General features: G+C 40.4%; 1 protein-coding gene across 1 annotated transcript in view; it reads left to right on the forward strand.

Annotated features, from left to right (window-relative positions):
* Positions 1-20328, forward strand: part of LOC126267367 (odorant receptor Or2-like) — a 79572-nt gene that overhangs the window by 5888 nt on the left and 53356 nt on the right. Inside the window, exon 2 of the mRNA XM_049972540.1 lies at positions 12986-13326. Coding sequence (XP_049828497.1) covers positions 13177-13326 — 150 coding nt within the window. The 5' untranslated portion in view covers positions 12986-13176. The remainder of the gene's footprint in view (positions 1-12985; positions 13327-20328) is intronic.

The raw sequence follows: 20328 nt of genomic DNA on the forward strand, positions 1-20328 counted from the left end.
CCCACACTCGTCTTCGGATTGGGCACTGTCCTCTCACTCATAGCTTTCTACTAAGGCGGGAGGATCCCCCGTTTTGTGATGCTTGTGATGTGCACATTTTTGTCCGGCACATTTTAACAGACCGCATTTTATACCATGATGCAATGGCAGAAGCACAAGTTGATGGGGATCTGCCCTGTGTTTTAGCTAATGATGAGACGTGGGTGTCTAGGGTTTTAAAGTTTTGTGATGTGTCTGGACTCTGGCGTAAACTTTTAGGCTGGAGGTTTTAGTGCATTGCATAGTGGCTAGCTCCTCCCTCTTTTCCTTGCGGTCAGCCGACCACTTCAATCTGCTATATTGTTTTACGTCCCTATACCACTTTCTTCCTGTGTTGTCCGTGTATTACTTCTGACGGCATGCTTCGTCCCACACTTCGGTGTTGGTAGGCACATATTTTTCCTACCTTGTTACTTGTGTTTTACGTTCTGTTTTATCTTACTGTTCTTACTATTTTCTTGACACCCGTCTCAATCTGTTACTGAGCGGGAGCTGAAGACCTTGCCGTCGTGCGCCCATACAACCCTCTCCAGCACCACCACCACTAATACCAACAACTGCGTTGTCTGTTGCTTCCCCAAACTAACCTAAGTAAAATCTTGAGACGAAGATCGCCTGTTACAATTTTACAAACGCTCCTTGCTGGCACCATTACGAGGTGACGATACGATTGGTTTAAAATTTCTCACTTGTCATTGTTAAAACAAAGGTAGCTCTTCTATCACAATTCAGGGTATTGACTTACACGCTTTGCAGCCATGATTTTGGTCCTATATCCTTTTCTTTTTGTGAATGCGAGGAACATTCTGATCAACCGCATTCCAAGTTACAAAATGTGAACAGACTAAAATCGTATTAAAATTATGTACGAGATCTAATTTTCTTTCCAGTTGGCGTTGGTTTCAACAACGGCGTCAAGCTTTCAGCGGAATGGCATGTCAGACAAAACATTTCTGGAAAAGAGGCTATCTGCTAGGTGCAATGTAGTTTATTAAAAACAAGGAGAGATCATTCCTTACTCTCAAATCCTCACATTAAATGTGACCGAGCGAGTTGGCGCAGTGGTTAGCACACTGGACTCGTTTTCGGGACGACAACGGTTCAAACCTGTCTCGGGCCATCCTCATTTTGGTTTTCCAGGCATTTCCCTAAATCATTTCAGGCAAATGCCGGGATGGTTCCTTTGAAAGGGCACGGCCGATTTCCTTCCCAGTCCTTCCCTAATCCGAGTTTGTGCTCTGTCTGTAATGACCTCGTTGCCGACGGGAAGTTAAACACTAATCTCCTCCTCCATTAAGTGTGTTTCGATGAACATTTAAAGGTATAGCATCGTTTCTCATGCTTTAAATACGTACTTGAGCATCAGCGAAAGTAGTATAACGTCGTCTGCCACCAGCAGATTCAAAAAATGGTTCAAAGGGTCGGAGCACTATGGGACTTAACTGCTCAGGTCATAAGTTCCCGTAGAACTTAGTTAACTATTTAAACCTAACTAACCTAAGGACATCACATACATCCATGCCCGAGGGAGGATTCGACCTGCGATCGTAGCGGTCGCGCCGTTCCAGACAACCAGATGATGAAAGTAGTACGTTCTCTTATTATCGGTTAATTAAATAGTATCTTTCAACCAGTCTATGTTTATTTACTGACACAATATAAGCCAATGAATTCTTTGTGTCTGAAATGCGAGGAATTGTTCTATCATCACTTCCAATAAGAAAAAGCAGTGAGTAGAATTTCCTTTCCGGGGTAAACCAGCGGGAGCAGTTTCCTGAAAGTTACCAACCTACAAATCCTAATTAGTCTCCCGAGACTTAAAAAATTAAAAACATCTCTTCTTACTCTCGTATTTTCCGTCAAAGTGAATGCGAAGTAGGGAAAGGAAAGGCGATCTTCACGGCGAGGTACAGATTATTTACATGGTGGATTTCGTGCACACAGGTGTCAATTTCTTATCCGTGCCAGGACAAAACAATCTGGCTGAGGTTAACGGCGTCTCAATTTTTATGATTCTATTGACAGTTCGGCAGAATACAGAGAGGCAAAGAGACTCATATATTTCCGGAGTTGAGTGGATTTTTCTTAAATGTCCCGCAGTACATCCTCTGTCGTCTTTCTGCTCTGAGAGTTTCTGTCCAATATGGTCAAGTATTCAGTCAGAGGTGAGGTAGCAAGTATGTTGAGTGAGCATGTATTGCGTTCATACATTGAATTAGTGAGAATTACCTGTATACTATAATTTTACACTTGTGCCATGCATACACTGAAATGCATATATTCTGGAGGCATAGCTGTTATTCAGATGATAGAATTCTTGGTAACCCCGTAGCAAAATGAGATGTGATGATAAAAATGTAACAGATAAACGAAAAAGAAATGTGTTGATGACGAGTAAAGTTGAGAGTAAAGTAGACAGTTCTGCAAGAATATCATCTACGGTATATCCTCTTAGAGACTTGTCTATAAACTGTTTTTAAATTCCACGCACTCGTGATTATCCGAACGTATTTCCGTACATTGCCTACCCATCGTCATGTATATGGGGTTCCTCTTATTATGTGAAATCCCGCAAGGAAGTTATCTGCTTTATTTCATGTTGAATGAGACGACCGTATTGTCAGCCTACTTCAGTTCCAATTTCACAGCAGTCACTGTGACGTTTTCTTTTCCCTTTCTCATTAATTTGTTCTCTAGTCCACTCTCGATGTCCGTACCACGATTTTTCTTTTAGTGCCCATTTTACAGCTCTCATTTTATCAATGTATGCGAATGTAAGGTCCGTATATCGCTGTCGTAAGGTAGGACTGGAAGCATACAATGGTTATAGACTTCTCAGCTCTGATAATTAGCTTCTACTATGGCATTTATGTTCTCAAATTAATTTCAGTATTTATTAGAACTAAACCAGTGTGCATACATTTATTTTTTCCAGTTTTTCAGAGCATACAAATTTGTCTGTTAAGTCAATAGAGTTATTGCATGTCTTCACTGTTTGGTTCTTGCATCATTTTGGACATTTCGTGTTTGGTTTTCAGGGCAACTACCATACTTGCTACGCTGAATCTGCCCAGTGAAATATTCTTTTATAGTCGAAATAAAATTATCTTCAATCAGAAGCTGCTTCAGCTAATATTTGTACTCTGTCATCTCTTCTTCTCTAGAGACTGAAGAGGTGGACATACGGTAAATTCCAGCGCCGCAGAATGTTTTCGACGAAATGGAGTTGCGTTAGCTACATCCTTAGCCATTTATGGATATTACATTCTCTTGAAGTAACGTAACTCAGTTTAAAGCAGATAAAATAAACTATTCTTTCAGATGACCAATTATGACTACTCAGGACAAATCTTTGCGAGCGTAAGTCTTCGAGCATTTCATGGTAATCATCAGTCTCTCGAATCAACTTATTTACATTATCTCTGTCATATATTTTTTGCTGCGGGTAAGCATGTAACCTATAACTTGCAGCATAAGCTGTCTCTGATCCTAGCGTATCCTTCACAAATAATTTGTTTCTTTGCTGCGCCCTAAAGCACCTTGTTCTTTCTTTGTGTCCTAGTTTTAGCATTCTGCTTTAAAGGCATTTTTCAACTTATATCAACAGAAGAGAGGAAAATTCGGTTTAATGTTCTGTCGACAACGAAGTCAAGAGAGAAGCACTGCAAACTTAAATTTAACACGGAGAATAGTGGACAAGAAAATTGGCCGTTCCCCTCTTCTAAGGCCGATATCGTTATTCAACGTATACGATTTAGGAAAATAATGAAAAACTAAATTTAGGTTTTGTTGCTAGGATTTGAACCCCATTTTCCTGAACGCATATCAAGTTTCTTAATTTTGAGCCATCTTCCTCTGTTGTGTTATTCATGTTCTTCTCTTATTCTAAAGTTTATGATTCACGTTATGCATTCAGAATTGTGCATTGGCATTGTTTATGAGTTCCATATGTTTGACTTGAAAGGACTGTAGCACGATATGAATCGAAGCTTGTAATGAACATTAATACATTTATTTTAGTGCCTAGACGGAAAATACGTTTCGGTAGCCTAGAAACACGCTATATCTTTTTCGTACATCATTTGCTTAAAAATAATAATTTTGTAGAACTTTCTTATCCGTAACTAGACATATTTATCTAAATCTATATGATTATTTTGCAGTTCACATTAAGGGCCTGGCCGAAGCATTATCGAGCCACGTTCAAGCTATTTCTCTGCCGTTCCACTCTCGAACGACACGCGGGTAAAACGAGCATTTAAATCTTTCCAGGCGAGGACTGATTTCTCCTATTTTATAATGATGATAGTTTCTTCTTATGTATTTACGCTATCGGAGGAGAAATTTGGTGACCGAAATTTCATGACAAGATCCTGCCGCAACGAAAATCTCCTTTGTTTTAGTGATTGATACCCTAATCCATTTACCGTGGCCATGGTACTCTCTATCCTATTTCGGTTTAGTACAAAACTAGCTGCCCGTCTTTGAACTTTTTCGATGTTCTGCGTCAGTCCCATCCGATGCGGATCCCACACCGCACAGAAATACTCCGGAAGAGGGCGGTAACCAGTCTCTTTAGTAAAGACGTTGGACTTTCTGAAAGTTCTACCAATAAACCGCAGTCATTGGTTTGCTTTCCCCACAACATTATCTATGTGATAGTTGCAGTTTAAGTAATTGTAATCGCTAAGTATTCAGTTGAATATACAGCCTTTAGATTTGTGTGGTTAATCATGTAGCCGAAATTTAGTAGATTTCTTTTAGTACTCATGTGGATGATCTCACACTTTTCATTTTTTAGAAACAATTGCCGCTTTTCGCACCATGCACACATCTTGTCTAAATCATTTTGCTAATGGTTTTCATCATCTGATGACTTTAAGAGACGGTGAATGGCAGCTTTATATGCAAAAAATCTAATAGGACTTCTCATATCGTCTCCTTTGTCGTTTATGTAGGTCAGGAAGAGCAGAGGGCCTGTAACACTTTCTTGGGAAACGTGAGATATTACTTCTATTTTACTCGATGACTTAACGTCAGTTACTGCGAACTGTTGTCTTTCTGATATCAATTCCAAATCCAGTCACACAACTGAGGCAACACTCCAGGGAAACGCAATATGATTAGAAGTGATTCGTGAGAAACGGTGTCAAAAGTCTTCTGGAAATCTGAAAATATGGAGTTAATTTGAAATATGGAGTGAATTTGAGATACGGTGATGTTAGTACTCATTACTTCGTGTGAATAAAGAGCTAATTGTGTTCCAAAAGAACGAAATTTTTGAATATGTGGTGACTATTTGTCAATAAATCATTTTTTCAGGTAATTCATGATGTTCGGACACAGTATATGTTTCAAAATCTTGCTGCAAATCGACGTGGGTCTGTAACTCAGCGGATTACTCCCATTATCTTTCTTGGGTGTTGGAGTATCATGTGCTAATTTCTAGTCTTTACTTATGGATATTTCGACGAGCGAGCGCTTGTGTATGGTTACTACGTATGCAGCTATTATATCAGCACACTCTGAAAGAAGCCTGAGAGGTATAAAACCTGCGCCGGAGCCCTTGCCTTTATTCAGTGATTTAAGTTACTTCGCTACACCGAGGATTTCTACGTCCAAGTTCCTCATGTTGGCTGTTGTTCTTGATTCGAATTCTAGAATATGTATTTCGTCGTCTTAGGCGAATAGTTCCGGAACGTCACGTTTAGTAACTCTGCTTTGTGGCACTACCATCAGTGACATCTGCATTGTTATTGTGTAGAGAAGGGTATTGATTGAGTCATGCCGCTGATGTACTTTACGTATGGTTAGAATCTCTTTGTTTTTTTCTGTCAGATTTCGAGACGGAGTTTCGTGGTGTGGAACCTGCTAAAAGCATCTCGCATTGACGTTTGTACTCAGTTTCGAGCTTCTGTAAAATTTCTCCAATTTTGGGGGTTTTGATTCGTTAGAGGTACTTATGTCTCTGACCGTTTGTTCTCAATCTCAAGTCTTCCACACTTCGGCCATCATATATCGTATTGCTCTTTATATGAAATAATTAATTTGCATCTTCTGATATGTGTTCTCCACGTTGACGCTGAGTCCTCCAAATAAGTGGAAGGAAAGCTTGGCTGGCCACTTTGAAAGTCAAGTTTGATTCTTTCCACTTTTTCTTTTACTCCAGCAACTAATCTTCTCCTACGTTCGCCTGTGACAAAATGTTGAAATGAAATCTTCCTTTCCTGCCTCATTTACAAATTCTATGTTAAGCACCTAGTTAAGTTGTATGTATTCAACTATGATTGAAACCTTACGTATTGCACCTCTTCCCTCCCACATTTATTCTAATCCTGCAAAGGTTCATCTTCTTGTCGCAACTTAATTCACGTCTTCTACTTTCCCTCTTAATAAATTAAGATTATTCAGCCAATAATATTTTAATTTTTGATCCAAAAGTGCCTGAAAATCCTCGAGATGGTGTGTCACACGCATGAATTTATTGAAGCCGTATTGACACAATGTAACGAGACATGTACGTATCAATTGATTGTGGTATGTTCACTAACAATTGTACTAATAAGAATTGGCCTACAAAAACTTGTAAAGTAAGAGATTTATATTTTCAGAGATCAGCATGCCTTATGAAACGAGTTGTATTATTAGCTTTGAGAGTTAGCTTAAATAAGTTTTAAAACTAGTTTCAAATATGCTCTACGTACTTTCCTGCAAATTATCGCTAAGAAGCGACACGTTTCTCCTTAAATACAGTCCGATGTTTATGACAGGCAGAACATTAGTTGGAAAACATTGCTTTACATACCAGAGTAACTCTCATCGGTACTTGCGGACCATACTCTCCCCATGTCACCGACAATGAAGTCAACGTTCGACCACCGCACTAGATAACGACACTTCAGTACACATGATCTTCCTTTCATTGGCCCAGGTCTAATTCGGACCTTTAGTGGACAGTGGACACGCTTTTGTGATAAACTGCTTTGCTCCAGACGTAACAGGGATTTCTTTTTTTTTTTTTTTTTTTTTTTTTTAGTTTTCTTAAACACCTGGTGCAATGATGAGGGTGTGGTTGCAATTGCATATTGGATAAGACATGAAATGAAGCAAAAGAATACAAATTGATATCACAAATGTCTCGGAACCTGAATCGTTGGCGTATAAGCTCCTAAGTACCTCCTAAGCACCCAAGTGGTGATTGGTTGTACACCTGACGGCGCTAGATACCCACGTGACAGAAACTGCACACAAGGTAAGTAGTACTGTGCTGAGTAGTGTTCGAAACCGAAAGCCACGCCCACAACTTCCAAATTTCATTGGACACCGTAGTACGAGGGCAACATTCGCAGTGTCCACATTTGTAACGTAAAGATTTACAGCATATCATCTCCTCAGTGCTGCAGCTTAGCACCAACCGTAATCCATAGGCAGTCGCACTTCCTCAATTTGTTTAAAACGGTCAAAACATGTCCACTTAAACAGTATGGATAGCGTGACAAGAATGACACAGTTGTGAAGCTGAAATAGTTTTCAAGTTAATGTCCTCGCGGGAGATAGCAGGAAGGGAAGGAGTTATTTATTTCAAGTTTCTGCTACCAGTCACTTTTTATTTTATGCTTAATCTAACATAATGCAACGCGTTTCGAACATGTTCTGTTCATCTACAGGCGTTTATACATACATACATACTGGGTGATCAAAAAGTCAGTATAAATTATAAAACTGAATAAATCACGGAATAATGTAGATAGAGAGGTACAAATTGACACACATACTTGGAATGACAAAAGTTCAAAAAATGTCCTACAGATAGCGCTTAACAAAGTAAGACAAAGCAAAGATGATGTTCTTTACATATGCTCAATATGTCCACAATCATTCCTCAACAACAGCTGTAGTCGAGGAATAATGTTGTGAACAGCACTGTAAAGCATGTCCGGAGTTATGGTGAGGCACTGGCATCGGCTGTTGTCTTTCAGCATCTCTGGAGATGTCGGTCCATTAAGATATACTTGAGACTTCAGATAACCCCAAAGCCAATAATCGCACGGACTGAGGTCTCGGGACCTGGGAGGCCAAGCATGACGAAAGTGGTGGCTGAGCACACGATCATAACCAAACGACGCGCGCAGGAGATCTTTAACGCGTCTAGCAATATGGGGTGGTTCTAATAAAACCCCATGTCATTCCAAGCATGTGTATCAATTTTTACCTCTATATCTACATTTTTCCGTGCTTTATTAATTTTTCAAATTTATACTGACTTTTTGATCACCTGGTACATACATACATACATACATACATAGAGAAATGTTACTTAAAAAAACAGTCTTAAACTAGATTAATCTAGAACACTTTGTCCATTTTTTTTACTGTTGCTGCTGGTGTGGCATTTGGCGGGAAGGAGGGGGACCGTGTATGCCCCCCCCTCTTTCCCCAAAATGCCACACCAGGCCCCCCTCCTACCCCCTAAATGCCACACCAGCAGCTACAGTAAAAAACAATGGACAAAGTGTTCTAGATTAATCTATTTTAACACTGTTTATTTTTAAGTAACATTTTTCTATGTATGTATGTATGTATGTATAAACGGCTGAAGATGAACAGAACATGTTCGAAACGCGTTGCATTATGTTCGATTAAGCATAAAATAAGAAGTGACTGGTAGCTGAAACTTGAAATAAATAATTATCCCACACAGTCACGGTTCACAAACATAGCCATTATGGATGAAAATAATTAGGGAAGGAGTTCCCTGACATCAGAGTGACTAATATTTTCTGACGAAACATCAGTTCCATTAAATAGGATTTTTTGTTGGTAGAAAATAAAAGAAGTAATGTGCTCACTTTGATAAAAACGAAGAAAAATAATGGGCACATATTCCATAAGAGCTTTATGAGACCTGGTGGTCACGTTCTGCACTTATAATAGAACTCTCGACCTGGCCACAAAATACTTATTTGTTCCTTATGCGTTTTGGCATTTCGTCATTTTCAAAGCAAAAGACAGTTTGCACTTATTCTTAGAAAGAGTAAGTGAAATGTGACACTCTGCATCATTAGTGTTCTGTTTCTTTGACAATTGCGAAATTCCGAAGCGGGTAAGGATTAAATAAAATAAATGTTTTGTCTGCAAGGTGAATGTTTCGTTATAAAATGTAAAAAAGTGTTCACTGTTAACACCAGGAGTACAACTTTTGGGGATTTTGTAGTGCAGCACAGATATCTTGTTCGTTTTGTCGAAACTTTGCCTATGATTGTTCCGTCTCTACTTCGCCTTGTTTTTATCTTAGTTTAGGGTTTCTCTGGTAGATCAATTACTCAGGACAATCTATCACTCTCACTGAAAAATCATCCTGTATTCCTATTCACGAAAAGTCCAAGTGCGCTTCTGCTTCTCGGAAGCGTCTGTGCAAACATTCTGGGCTCTCTGAAGAAGCTCGGGATATTCTCTGGTGATATCCAACTTTGTTGCTCTGGCATAGCATTCGAGCTTCTCAACAAATTATGTCGAATTACCGCACCTTCTGAAGGGTATTTCACGTTTGTTAAATAATTATGAATATCTTTTTCTCTAATTCTCTAAATTTTGCGGCTCGATTCTCAGAAGTTCCCTCCAGGAAAGTTCAGCTAAACGCTCAAATCGTGCAGTGTGCGCCAATGTCTCTTTCAATCAGTCGCCTTCTTACGCACATACTCTTCATACTAGCGAAATTTCAATTAGTACAGTGCAGCTTCCTCTTCTTTATTTTATTTTCTTTATTTTACTGAAAGTGTCGTCTCCTTCAGACGAAACACAGAAAACGTCGACATTTTATGTGATATGTGTATTTCTCCAGAGTCCAGCCACCTTTTTCTGAGAATTAAGTCACTCTCGCCAGTCTTTCCTATTTTTATTTTATCAAGTACTTGAAGGTGAACCGACTGTAACTTCTGATTGTAAAGAAATTGTATTTTCTAAATTCAGCTTCCAAGATGGCGTTCTTCTTGTAAAAGGATTTATGTCGAAAGAGCACGTACTTTCCATTTCAGTGATCCGCAAGTATAAAATTTCACAATCTCCGTTTCAGGTTGATGTCTGCCTCTCCGTTTGCTTATTATGTTTTTTATTTTATTTATTTATTTATTTATTTATTTTTGCCGCTTGAGGCATAGTTAAAGTGGCGCTGGAGTAAGCACTACGGAGAAACTAGTATGTACAAGGGAGCTCACTCTGGGTGTTGGGTGTAGTGGGGGAGGAAGAAAGGGAAAGATATAGGGCAGCATAAAAACATGCGAAAGAATGCGGACCTAACCCAATGAATCGAATGTCTTGTAGATCGATGAGAAGATATGAAGTAAACACTTCACACACACACACACACACACACACACACACACACACACACAAGACTGGTGTAACAACGCATACGTCTCAGTTTTACAAGGCTTCGTATGTTGCAGCACTGGATAACTGTTGATTAAGTTTGAAGCCAGAATTGTAAGCACACAGATAAAAGTAATTACCCGCAGGAGACATCACACTAAATCGTAACACTCCCCCTCCAACCTTTATAATAGCCTCAATCAGTTATTAATAAAGTGTCTGTAGGCACGTCACACCTTACTGAGTTACCAGTTTGCATGGCAGTTTTGTGTTACGTTGCCCCCGCTATTTCACACATTCCCACATGTCTTCTGTGGGACTGAGATCGGATGGTTTAACGGGGAGGTAAAGGAGTGATACGTAGCGTGGGAATGTGTAGCTCTGTCAACACGGCTGTTCTTATCTTGCAAAACGGGAATATCACAGTAACTCATCACGAAGAAGTGAACGAGGAACACTTCGTTAACGGTCGTTTTGGATAAATTTCCTGATTTCATGTTTTACCTCCAGTCTGAACTTCAGCTTCCACAGACTGAGTGATGAACGCCGAATCTACAATAGGCCGTCGCTGCACCCGACATTTTGCATCGTTTGAAAAGAGGTAAACCTGCGACTCCATCAAGCTAACTGCAGGCATCTGTTCTCCAGTTTCCCCGCGGTTTGCCCCGTTAAAGACGTGGAGCTTCTTGTGGCACCGTGAGGATTGGCATTTTGTGCGATACCCGCTTCCAGTTGCCCATTGCATGCAGCCCTTTTTGCGATGTCCACTCGAAAACTGGTTGGCAGCGATTCCTGTCGACGTAGAAACCAATCGTCATTGACTATGTCTGAAACTGGTCTCGGTCCCCGTGGGTTAGTTGATGTTAACTATCACTGTTATTATACCGTTTCACATGACTGCCAGTAACATACCATTCTTTGTTGACTCATTCGACAGTCCGCGTTGCTACACCAGTAAAGCCGGTAGGTTCATTCATGGTGTGGTCATGGGAACGTCCTAACTACTTTCTACCAAGTCATTTGCGCTGATCCCATAACACCGGCGGGCACATACATACCACTTCACGTTCGTGACTCTCGTCACTGGTGGAGTGTCACAAGATCGCCTTGAACCAGTTCCGAAATTATCAGGTGTGCTCTTCTAAGGAGGTGATTCTACACTATGTGATCAAAAGTATCCGGACACCTGGCTGAAAATGACTTACAAGTTCGTGGCGCCCTCCATCGATAATGGTGAAAACCAGTATGGTGTTGGTCCGCCCTTAGCCTTGATGACAGCTTTCACTCTCGCAGGCATACATTCAATCAGGAGCTGGAAGGTTTCTTGGAGAATGGCAGCCCATTCTTCACGGAGTGCTGCACTGAGGAGAGGTATTGATGTCGGTCGGCGAGACGTCGCACGAAGTATATGTTCCAAAACATCCCAAAGGCGTTTCATAGGATCCAGATCAGGACTCCGTGCAGGCCAGTCCACTACAGGGATGTTATTCCCGTGTAACCACTCCGCCACAGGCAGTACATTATGAGCAGGTGCTCGATCGTGTTGAAAGATGCAAGCGCCATCCCCGAATTGCTCTTCAACAGTGGAAAGTAAGAAGGTGCTTAAAACATCAGTGTAGGCCTGTGCTGTGATAGTGCCGTGCAAAACAACAATGGGTGCAAATCCCCTCCATGAAAAACACGACCATCCCATAACACCAGCGCCTCCGAATTTTATTGTTGGTACTACACACTCTGGCAGATGATGTTCACCGAGCATTCGCCATGCCCACGCCCTGCCATCGGATCGCCACATTGTGTACCGTGATTCGTCACTCCATACGACGTTTTTCTACCATTCAGTCGTCAAATGTTTACGCTTCTTACACCAAGTGAGGCGTCGTTTGGCATTTACCGGGGTGATGTGTGGCTTATGAGCAGCCACGTTTTCTCACCTCCCGCCTAACTGTCATAGTACTTGCACTGGATCCTGATTCAGTTTGGAATTCCTGTGTTACGGTCTGGATAGATGTCTGCGTTTTACACATTACGACCCTCTTCAATTGTCGGCGGTCTCCGTCAGTCGACAGACGAAATCGGCCTGGACATTTTTGTGCTGTACGTGTCCCATCACGTTTCCACTTCACTATCACATTGGAAACCGTAGACCTAGGGATGTTAGGAGTGTGGAAATCGCGCGTACAGACGTATGACACAAGTGGCACCCAACCACCTGACCACATTCGAAGTACGTGAGTTCCGCGGAGCGCCCCATTCTGCTCCCTCACGATGTCTAATGACTACTCAGGTCGCTGATATGGAGTACCTGGCAATAGGTGGCAGAACAATGCAGCTGGTATGAAAAAAGTATGTTTTTTGGGATGTCCGAATACTTTTGATCACATAGTGTGATTTGTCCTGAGACTTATAAATTAACCACAGATAGCTGTCGATCTACGAGAAACATAAAATAAGAAAAATAAATTGGTACGTTGATTAAAGTATACACGGAAAAAGACAATTATACGATATTTCACATTAGGATATGCTTCACACCTTCAGCGTCTGAAGCTACCAGTGAGTGACGTAACCTGCCTAGGTGCGGACAACTCCGGCCGTGGCGGTGCTCCACGCACGGACCTGCGTCTTCAGCTGGGCCTGCTGCGCGCAGCTGGCGCCTGGGCGCCGCATCGCGGGCCGTCCACGTCTGCGTCGTCGCTGCTGTACGACGCCTACTCGGCCGGCGTCATCCTGCTGCTGCTGGCGTTCGTGGGCAGCCAGGTGTCCGCCATGCTGCACTTCTGGGGGGACATCCTCAGTGTCACCACCAACGCCTGCGTCACCTTCACCTACGCCATGGCCACCTTCAAGCTCCTTGTCGTCCTCACGATGCGACGATCTTTGGAACACCTCATTAACGAGCTGAACAGATGCATGCAGGTAGGGGCAAAATCCATACTTTGTTCTCCTGTATCCACCTCCCGAAAATAAGTTCCAGTCTTAGGGAAAAATGCTTAACCAAATTCATGCTGTTACGCAGGGTCCAAATCTGGATCCGCTGTTGATCTATAAAGAAAGCTTTTAAAAGTTAAAAGTATTCCCAATATATCATTTTTGTTTGTGGATTATCCCTAACAGCCAAAATACTACAGGAACAGGCGAATCTAACTGAAAGGAGGATCCCCTAGTACATACATTATGTAGTTCCAAGCAAATAAATATGAGCTACTCTAACATAATGATATTAATACAATACCTGAACACTTAACGAAGGCGGCTTGGCGGCAAAAATGACTGAAAGCTAAGTCATGTTATCACATTGTTAAGCTTGTGATGGAAGGTTTCATTTCAACATGCAGCTTGTTGGCCAAAGTTTTTGATTATTACCTTTCCTTTTGCCATCGATATGGGTTAACACGTACAACATTCACCCAGCGCTGCAATTGGAGGCATTAAAAAAACCACCATCGGTCGAAATACCCAAGAAGAAAGCCATCATACAAGAGATGAAAAAGCGGCCACGAAAGCATCGACCATTTCAACATTTACCGTGTGGCGTAGCTAATAATTTAAGCAAATGGGTATCAAAATTTTACTTCTGCTTCAACACATTAAGCTAAATTTCTCATCGCCAGATGTTTTGAAAACGGTAACGTAAAAAAAAAAGAAAAAGCAGCTATAAATCTTACCAGACTCCTCTTTCAGTTTGGAAATTCTTACCTTCTTGATGGTCCAGCCGAAGCTTTATCAGCGTTGAATTTATTCGTCAATATACTAAGCCCAACCAAAGGGCCGTTTGTGATAGGCTGTTCGATTATTTTGAACGCAATCGCAAACTTTCTCGTAATCTGCGAATCTGAGACGAAGCGGTAACTGTATGCTCTTAGTACAGGGTAGAGCACGAATAGCCGTCAATTGTCATCTGTTGTTTCGAAGTTTTGTATTGTCTGTGCTTTTTATTATATAATTACTAAATGTTTATCTATTTATTTTTGTATATGCTCGTGATGAGCAACAAATCATGCGTAACTGGCGAATTCTCTGTAGCCAAGGCCGTTTTTTCGTTCACCACCCTGTATTATTGATTCAGAAAATTTTGTGGAGTATCTACTCCGGATTTTGTGAGAAGCAAGAGACTGGTGCCATTCGCAAAATTAGTTTGTTTCATGTACAGATAGAAAGCATTTTTTAATTCTAGTATATTATCCTTCAATACTGCAAAAGATATGTTGTAAATTTTACGCTTAATAAAAGAAAAGCTCTGATTCAGTGATGACGTTCCAGATCCTAAGTGTGTCGTCTATCTCTTACATCTGTTCCACTTCTTCGTGTCGCCATGTCTTTCTGTGCTTTCGTTAAAGATCGCTTTCACTCAGACGTTCAGGCAGTGAAAGCTGAAAATCACAAAATCACAAAATATCATGTTTTCAGGTTTCACTTTCTTTTTTTTCTTTTATTGACGAAATCGACCCAAACATCGTTTTACGTAGAATCATAGACTGCAAAGCATAGAAAATAGCATTCTTCTTTTTACCATCTTCTGACTTGGAATTTTCTGTTTTGTTGTTTAAAAATTACATAATCGGGCTGATGACATAATTGGGCTGACTTCTGTCTTATATTTTCCCACAGATCGGTTGTTCTAGAACACGATAACGAGTTTACACGTTTTAGAAAATAGGACATAATTCACGAACGTTCGGGTCTACAAGATATCGCATTCCTGAATCCACAATATTAAGAAATGTTTCTATAATTTCTAGAATACTCGGAAGCATCCCTGAAAGTTACAGAAGACTTCTAAGTGTAGTCAGATTTCAGTAGAGTCTAAATCGAAAATCATGTTCTGAGCATTTAATCCTTCAGGAGGGAAAGAGAGAGCTGCTTCAGGCAACAATTTTCATTCCAAAAACAACCACAACAGGCATACGCGACACAGTCCACTTGTCAGTAGAGACCGTTTACAATGAACGTCTCTGAACGGAATGTCATAACACCGCACAATGCATATCAAATGGAGCCATTCAAGCAGACCCCGTCAGCAGAACAGCACGGAACGTGGGGTGGCTGAACAGAATGCAAATGTCAAGGTTTCTCCGGAGGAAAATGTTGACGTTGACATTGGCTGCATCTCTGCAAAGTTACTTCACTTATGTTATGGTATTGGATTTTGAGCTTTCGTGTCTTCTTAATTTGTATTTTATTTACAGAGTTAATCTTTCAATCTGAAGAGAAGTGTACGCCTATCTGAAATTTTCTGGAAGATTGAAGTTGTGTGCTGGAGCTCGAGTCCTGTTCCGGCGGACATTTTTAATATGCAGGAAGTTAACTGCTTGCGTTGTTTTCGTGGCACATTGAGAAGATTACATGAGCACTTGGATATTTTTCCTACGAGTATTCTTCCACAAAACAGACCAGATATCTTGAATCGAAAAGTAAGATCACCACAAATAAAAAAGAGAAAGCCTACAGTGTACGAGTTTCTAGATAAATAAATGAAACCATTTTTTTTAAAGAACCTATTTTAACAGTGAAAAAGATTTATTAAAGGAGAAAAAATTATTATCTGAGGTATATCAGAGAAAGCAATCAAAACACAAAGGATGCAGGGCACAAGCACTATGTGTTGCCCTCTAAATATTCTTTCCTGCGTTTGTACGAATATACTTTCCCGAAAAAAGAAATGTAGGTGTTTTGAAATGTTTGAACGATGCTTTTTCCTATTCATCTCACCGGTGTGGAAAATTTATCAGACTTTGTTGAGACTATCCATTATCAATTTTGATTTCGCTTTTTATAAAGTGAGGCATAATTGCTAGTTCCTTTACTAACCTCCGCGATGCTTTATTTACATCTCTGTGGTTCCGAATATTCTCACTTTTTATGATGGACGGTATTTCGTAACCTCATTGTCACTGTATAGTACTGGGCTAAATGTCGTGCAGTTTTGTCAGGTCCCATCTTGTATGACCACGCTGGCGTTTGACCGTGACTGTTCTTTCTTCTAGCTCTTATGTGTTTGTCTTTGGTTTATTGAAGCACACTACCAATACCTTCGAATTAATGAAAAATATCTATACAATGATTTAACATTATTTTACAGTATCCACGTATGTACAATACTTATAGGTAAAGGCTCTTGACATGATACCAACTGTAGATAAAATCCATACCTCGTACAAATATGTATGTATGTATGTATATGTGAATGTTCCACATCTTCTCCTAACCTAATGAGCTGATTTCAATCTAACTTGGTACAGATATCCCTTACTGTCAGGAAACAATCGCTATGAGTGCCTGAAGCACTTGCCTCTCATAGTTCAGGCGATACAACGTCATAACCTAAGAGATGCGTGAAAAACGTCGCGTTATGCATGACTTTTAAATTTATTAGTTCTGTGGTTCTAACTCTATTCACAGTAAATGTTGCGGACGTTATTCATATAAGCCACTAAATGCATTTACAAATTTATATCATTGTATGACACATAGTTAAAGAGATATGACTTAATAAAAACTGAGATGCGTGAAAAAAATCAGCATCATGCATAAAGTTTCAATACATTTATTCGTTACTGCTAAAACACTCGTACTGTCGAGTCAAGGAAATCCCTGTCACCTGAAAGCTCATTTGACTCCTTTCAACTGCGAAGTACAAACGGCTGAAGGCGGAAACAATAGCCGCCTGTATAGCTATAAAGAGACGTTTCAAAGATACGTCTAGAAAATCACGTTCTGGCTCCTGTACATATAACTAGAAATATTGTTTATAATCAAGTTCTGAGTCAAATAAATATTACAGAAAATTTGTATGTTGCATACTACATCTCTTAATTTGAGTACTATACATTTGTACAAGATGATTACTTCTTTGTACGACTGTTTCGTAATTTCAAAGCTGGAAATAAAAAATTTTCGATGTTACACTACAAACACAGTTGATTTTTTTGTCTTCACTCTAACAGAAAATTGCTAAATGAATATCCGGGCAGTGCCGGGTTTGTCTACTAGTAGAACATGAAAAAGTACTTGGTAGAGAGTAGAGAGCATAGGCCTGAAAATAAAAGTTTTAGGGGACCACTGACAGTACGCAAAATTTCATTAAAAAAACATTACTGTCTCGTGTTACGTCAAACTGTAACACGTGTTGGAAGGAGTAGACTGGTTTTGACAAGGTATTGTAGCCAGCGGTTTTGTAACGATTAAACTTCAGTAAAACAGGAAGAGCTTCTGTGAAGTTTGGAAGGTAGGAGACGAGATACTGGCAGAATTGAAGCCAGGAGGGGAGGTCATGGGTCGCGCTTGGGTAGCTCAGTTGGTAGAGCACTTGCCCGCGAGAAGCAAAGGTCCCGAGTTCGAGTCACGGACCGGGACACAGTTTTAATCTATCAGGAAGTTTCAAATTAGTGCACACTCCGCTGCAGAGTGAAAACCTCATTCTGAAAATGGGAAGTGTTTACATCTGCTTCTTGTTTCATCTGACAGTTGCATATAGGGTCATCAACTGAAGACAAATTTGGCATTTAAATAATTGTCTACCCTGCTCACATTTTGTTACGTAATTCAAAATATTAATAGTTTCGGCGTTCTGCCATCATAGAGAAGTAGAAGCAGTATGATACGAGTGCAGAGGTCAATTGCTTAGCCCCGCGGTTTCGAGGGTCTTTCAGATTCTTAGATTTATAGCTCCATTGACGTCTGTTTCTGCGGTCTTGCCATTCCTTAGGTTTATAACTCTAGTGAGAGTGGTTCTAAAAGAAATTAACGCCAATGAATTCGGTGATGCATAGTTTGTGTATTAGTGGGATGATCACCTGAAATTTAACATTTTCTATTATGTGTGCCTGAGCCGGATTCATCATCGTAAAGTTTTCGATGAAACTTGACAGGACGTATAAAAATTAAAATGGGTAGTCGAACCCTCTCGTTTTAAACGACAAAACAGAAAGAAAAGGTGAACAAAAGAAACAAAAAAACAAGTAGAGAGGGATCAGTTTCCACGGAAGAGAGCTGAAATAGGCCGTACAATGAATAAATTGGTTTTAATAAGAAGTGTTTACAATAACTATTACATATTGGTGCTTAAAAATACTACAAAAAAGTAATACTACAGCAAAGAAACGGAAAGAAGAAAAATACTTTCTACTGCTACAAAACTGCTATTGGCCATCTAATCAGTCACTAAACTTTTAGTACTACTGGCGATACTACTGCTCCTACAACTAAAATCGTTTTTCTTCCCCGTCTGTTCAGACCTTGGAGTCGTCGTTTCCTTGCGGAACTAACACTTCTACACTATTGAAGGTTGTTCCCGTTACTCCTCAAATAACCCGAGTCAACAGACTTTGTCTGCTGGATTCCTTGGGCAATGGTGGCCTATTGGCAGCATTTGCATTGTGGCAGTCTAACCCACAATTAAGTTTAATTCCTTAGAATCCACGTTTCTGCAGTCACTTCCTTTAATATGGTAGGCAGTTTGAAAAGCATTTCTCTCAGTGTTCGGATACCTCAGTCATCTTCCCTCCATCTGTATAGAGTATAGACTTCCGTTAATGGAAACATGCTGATGTGCAGTTGAACGCTAGTTGAAGTCCTCTTGGACTTCTCTGCATGGTGCGACTGTAGCACTATTCAAGATGAGCCACGTGGACTCGTTGGTCACGCTGCTTCGGGAAGCAGTATCTTTAACGTCATTACCCGCTGCGTCTTCGTAGAGAGCAAACCCCACAACGTGTGCGGAGCGCCCACATTGCCTCAAGCGCAGCTATCGTTTAGTACAGGTAAGTAGCATACGGATCATAACGTGTCAGGTAATGTGCCAACCCAGTCGACGGGTGAAGAAATCTCTTTTCTTCGTGTTTACCCTGACTTGGGTGTCAGGGCGAAATTCAAATTTTCTCATGCCTGTGCCTGAAGTGTCCCATTCATTTTGCAGTAGTTGTAAATTCTAAACTTATAATTATGTTTTAATATTTTCGTATTAGCCTCAGCTTCAAATGTCATACTTCCATTTGATACGTTGTCCTTAAGCAATAGAGAGCCCTTGTTTTTCTGATTTCCAACTCGCGTATTTCTAGAATTATGAACTACGCATCATTTGGGGTCTTACAGTAGCCCGTTAGTCTCAGTAGCACTGCTCACAGCACTTTCTAATGATGCTACCTTTACGAGCTGTAAGCTATGGGACAAATGCTCGCACCAAACCTTCAACTGATGCTGATATGAAGTTTTTGTATGCTCAGATGATTTTCATCCGAAAGTAAAACTGCCTATATGCTTTGTGAATAGTTTTGTGCATGCAGGTTTCCGGCCTGCTTCCGCTGTATGATGTATGCAATTATTTATTTCTTAGGGGGTGTCTCTAGATATCTCGTTACTACTCTTGTAATTGTTACATTGTTCAATTTTATTTTACTTTCTAGGTTCCATTGCAGCACCAGATATGCAGTTTTTTTTGGTGCTAGTGAAAATATATTATTTCGACAGCAAAGTTAATGAGGCGAAGTATTGCACTTGTCCTGTACAATGCTTCTCGAATCACCAGTTACGACGAACAACACATTACCTACACGCTACCAGTTCGCTTCCGTTAGTTAAGCCATGGGCTCCAGCACTACATCCAAAATCTCTTGACCACACACTGGTCCTTGCAGAAAGTTTGTAATGTAGCCATCGGGATTTACTACTTAAATACCGTGCCCCACTAGGAATTACGACAGTAGGCTTGCTGGACTTCCAGTGTCGTGTTACAAACAAAATTTTATAAGCTCAGATAGTTAGACTGCTTTACTTTTGTGTACACACTTCTGAAATCGAAATCTGTGGGAAAAAAATTTTCTTCGTACGATAACTGAAAGTTTGACGTAGGTATGGACAATAGTTAAGTACCGTCTAACACTATATTTACCTACGAACAGTTTTAATATCTAGAGGAAAGTA

Source organism: Schistocerca gregaria, chromosome 4, assembly GCF_023897955.1.
Source record: "Schistocerca gregaria isolate iqSchGreg1 chromosome 4, iqSchGreg1.2, whole genome shotgun sequence".
NCBI classification, from domain to species: domain Eukaryota; kingdom Metazoa; phylum Arthropoda; class Insecta; order Orthoptera; family Acrididae; genus Schistocerca; species Schistocerca gregaria.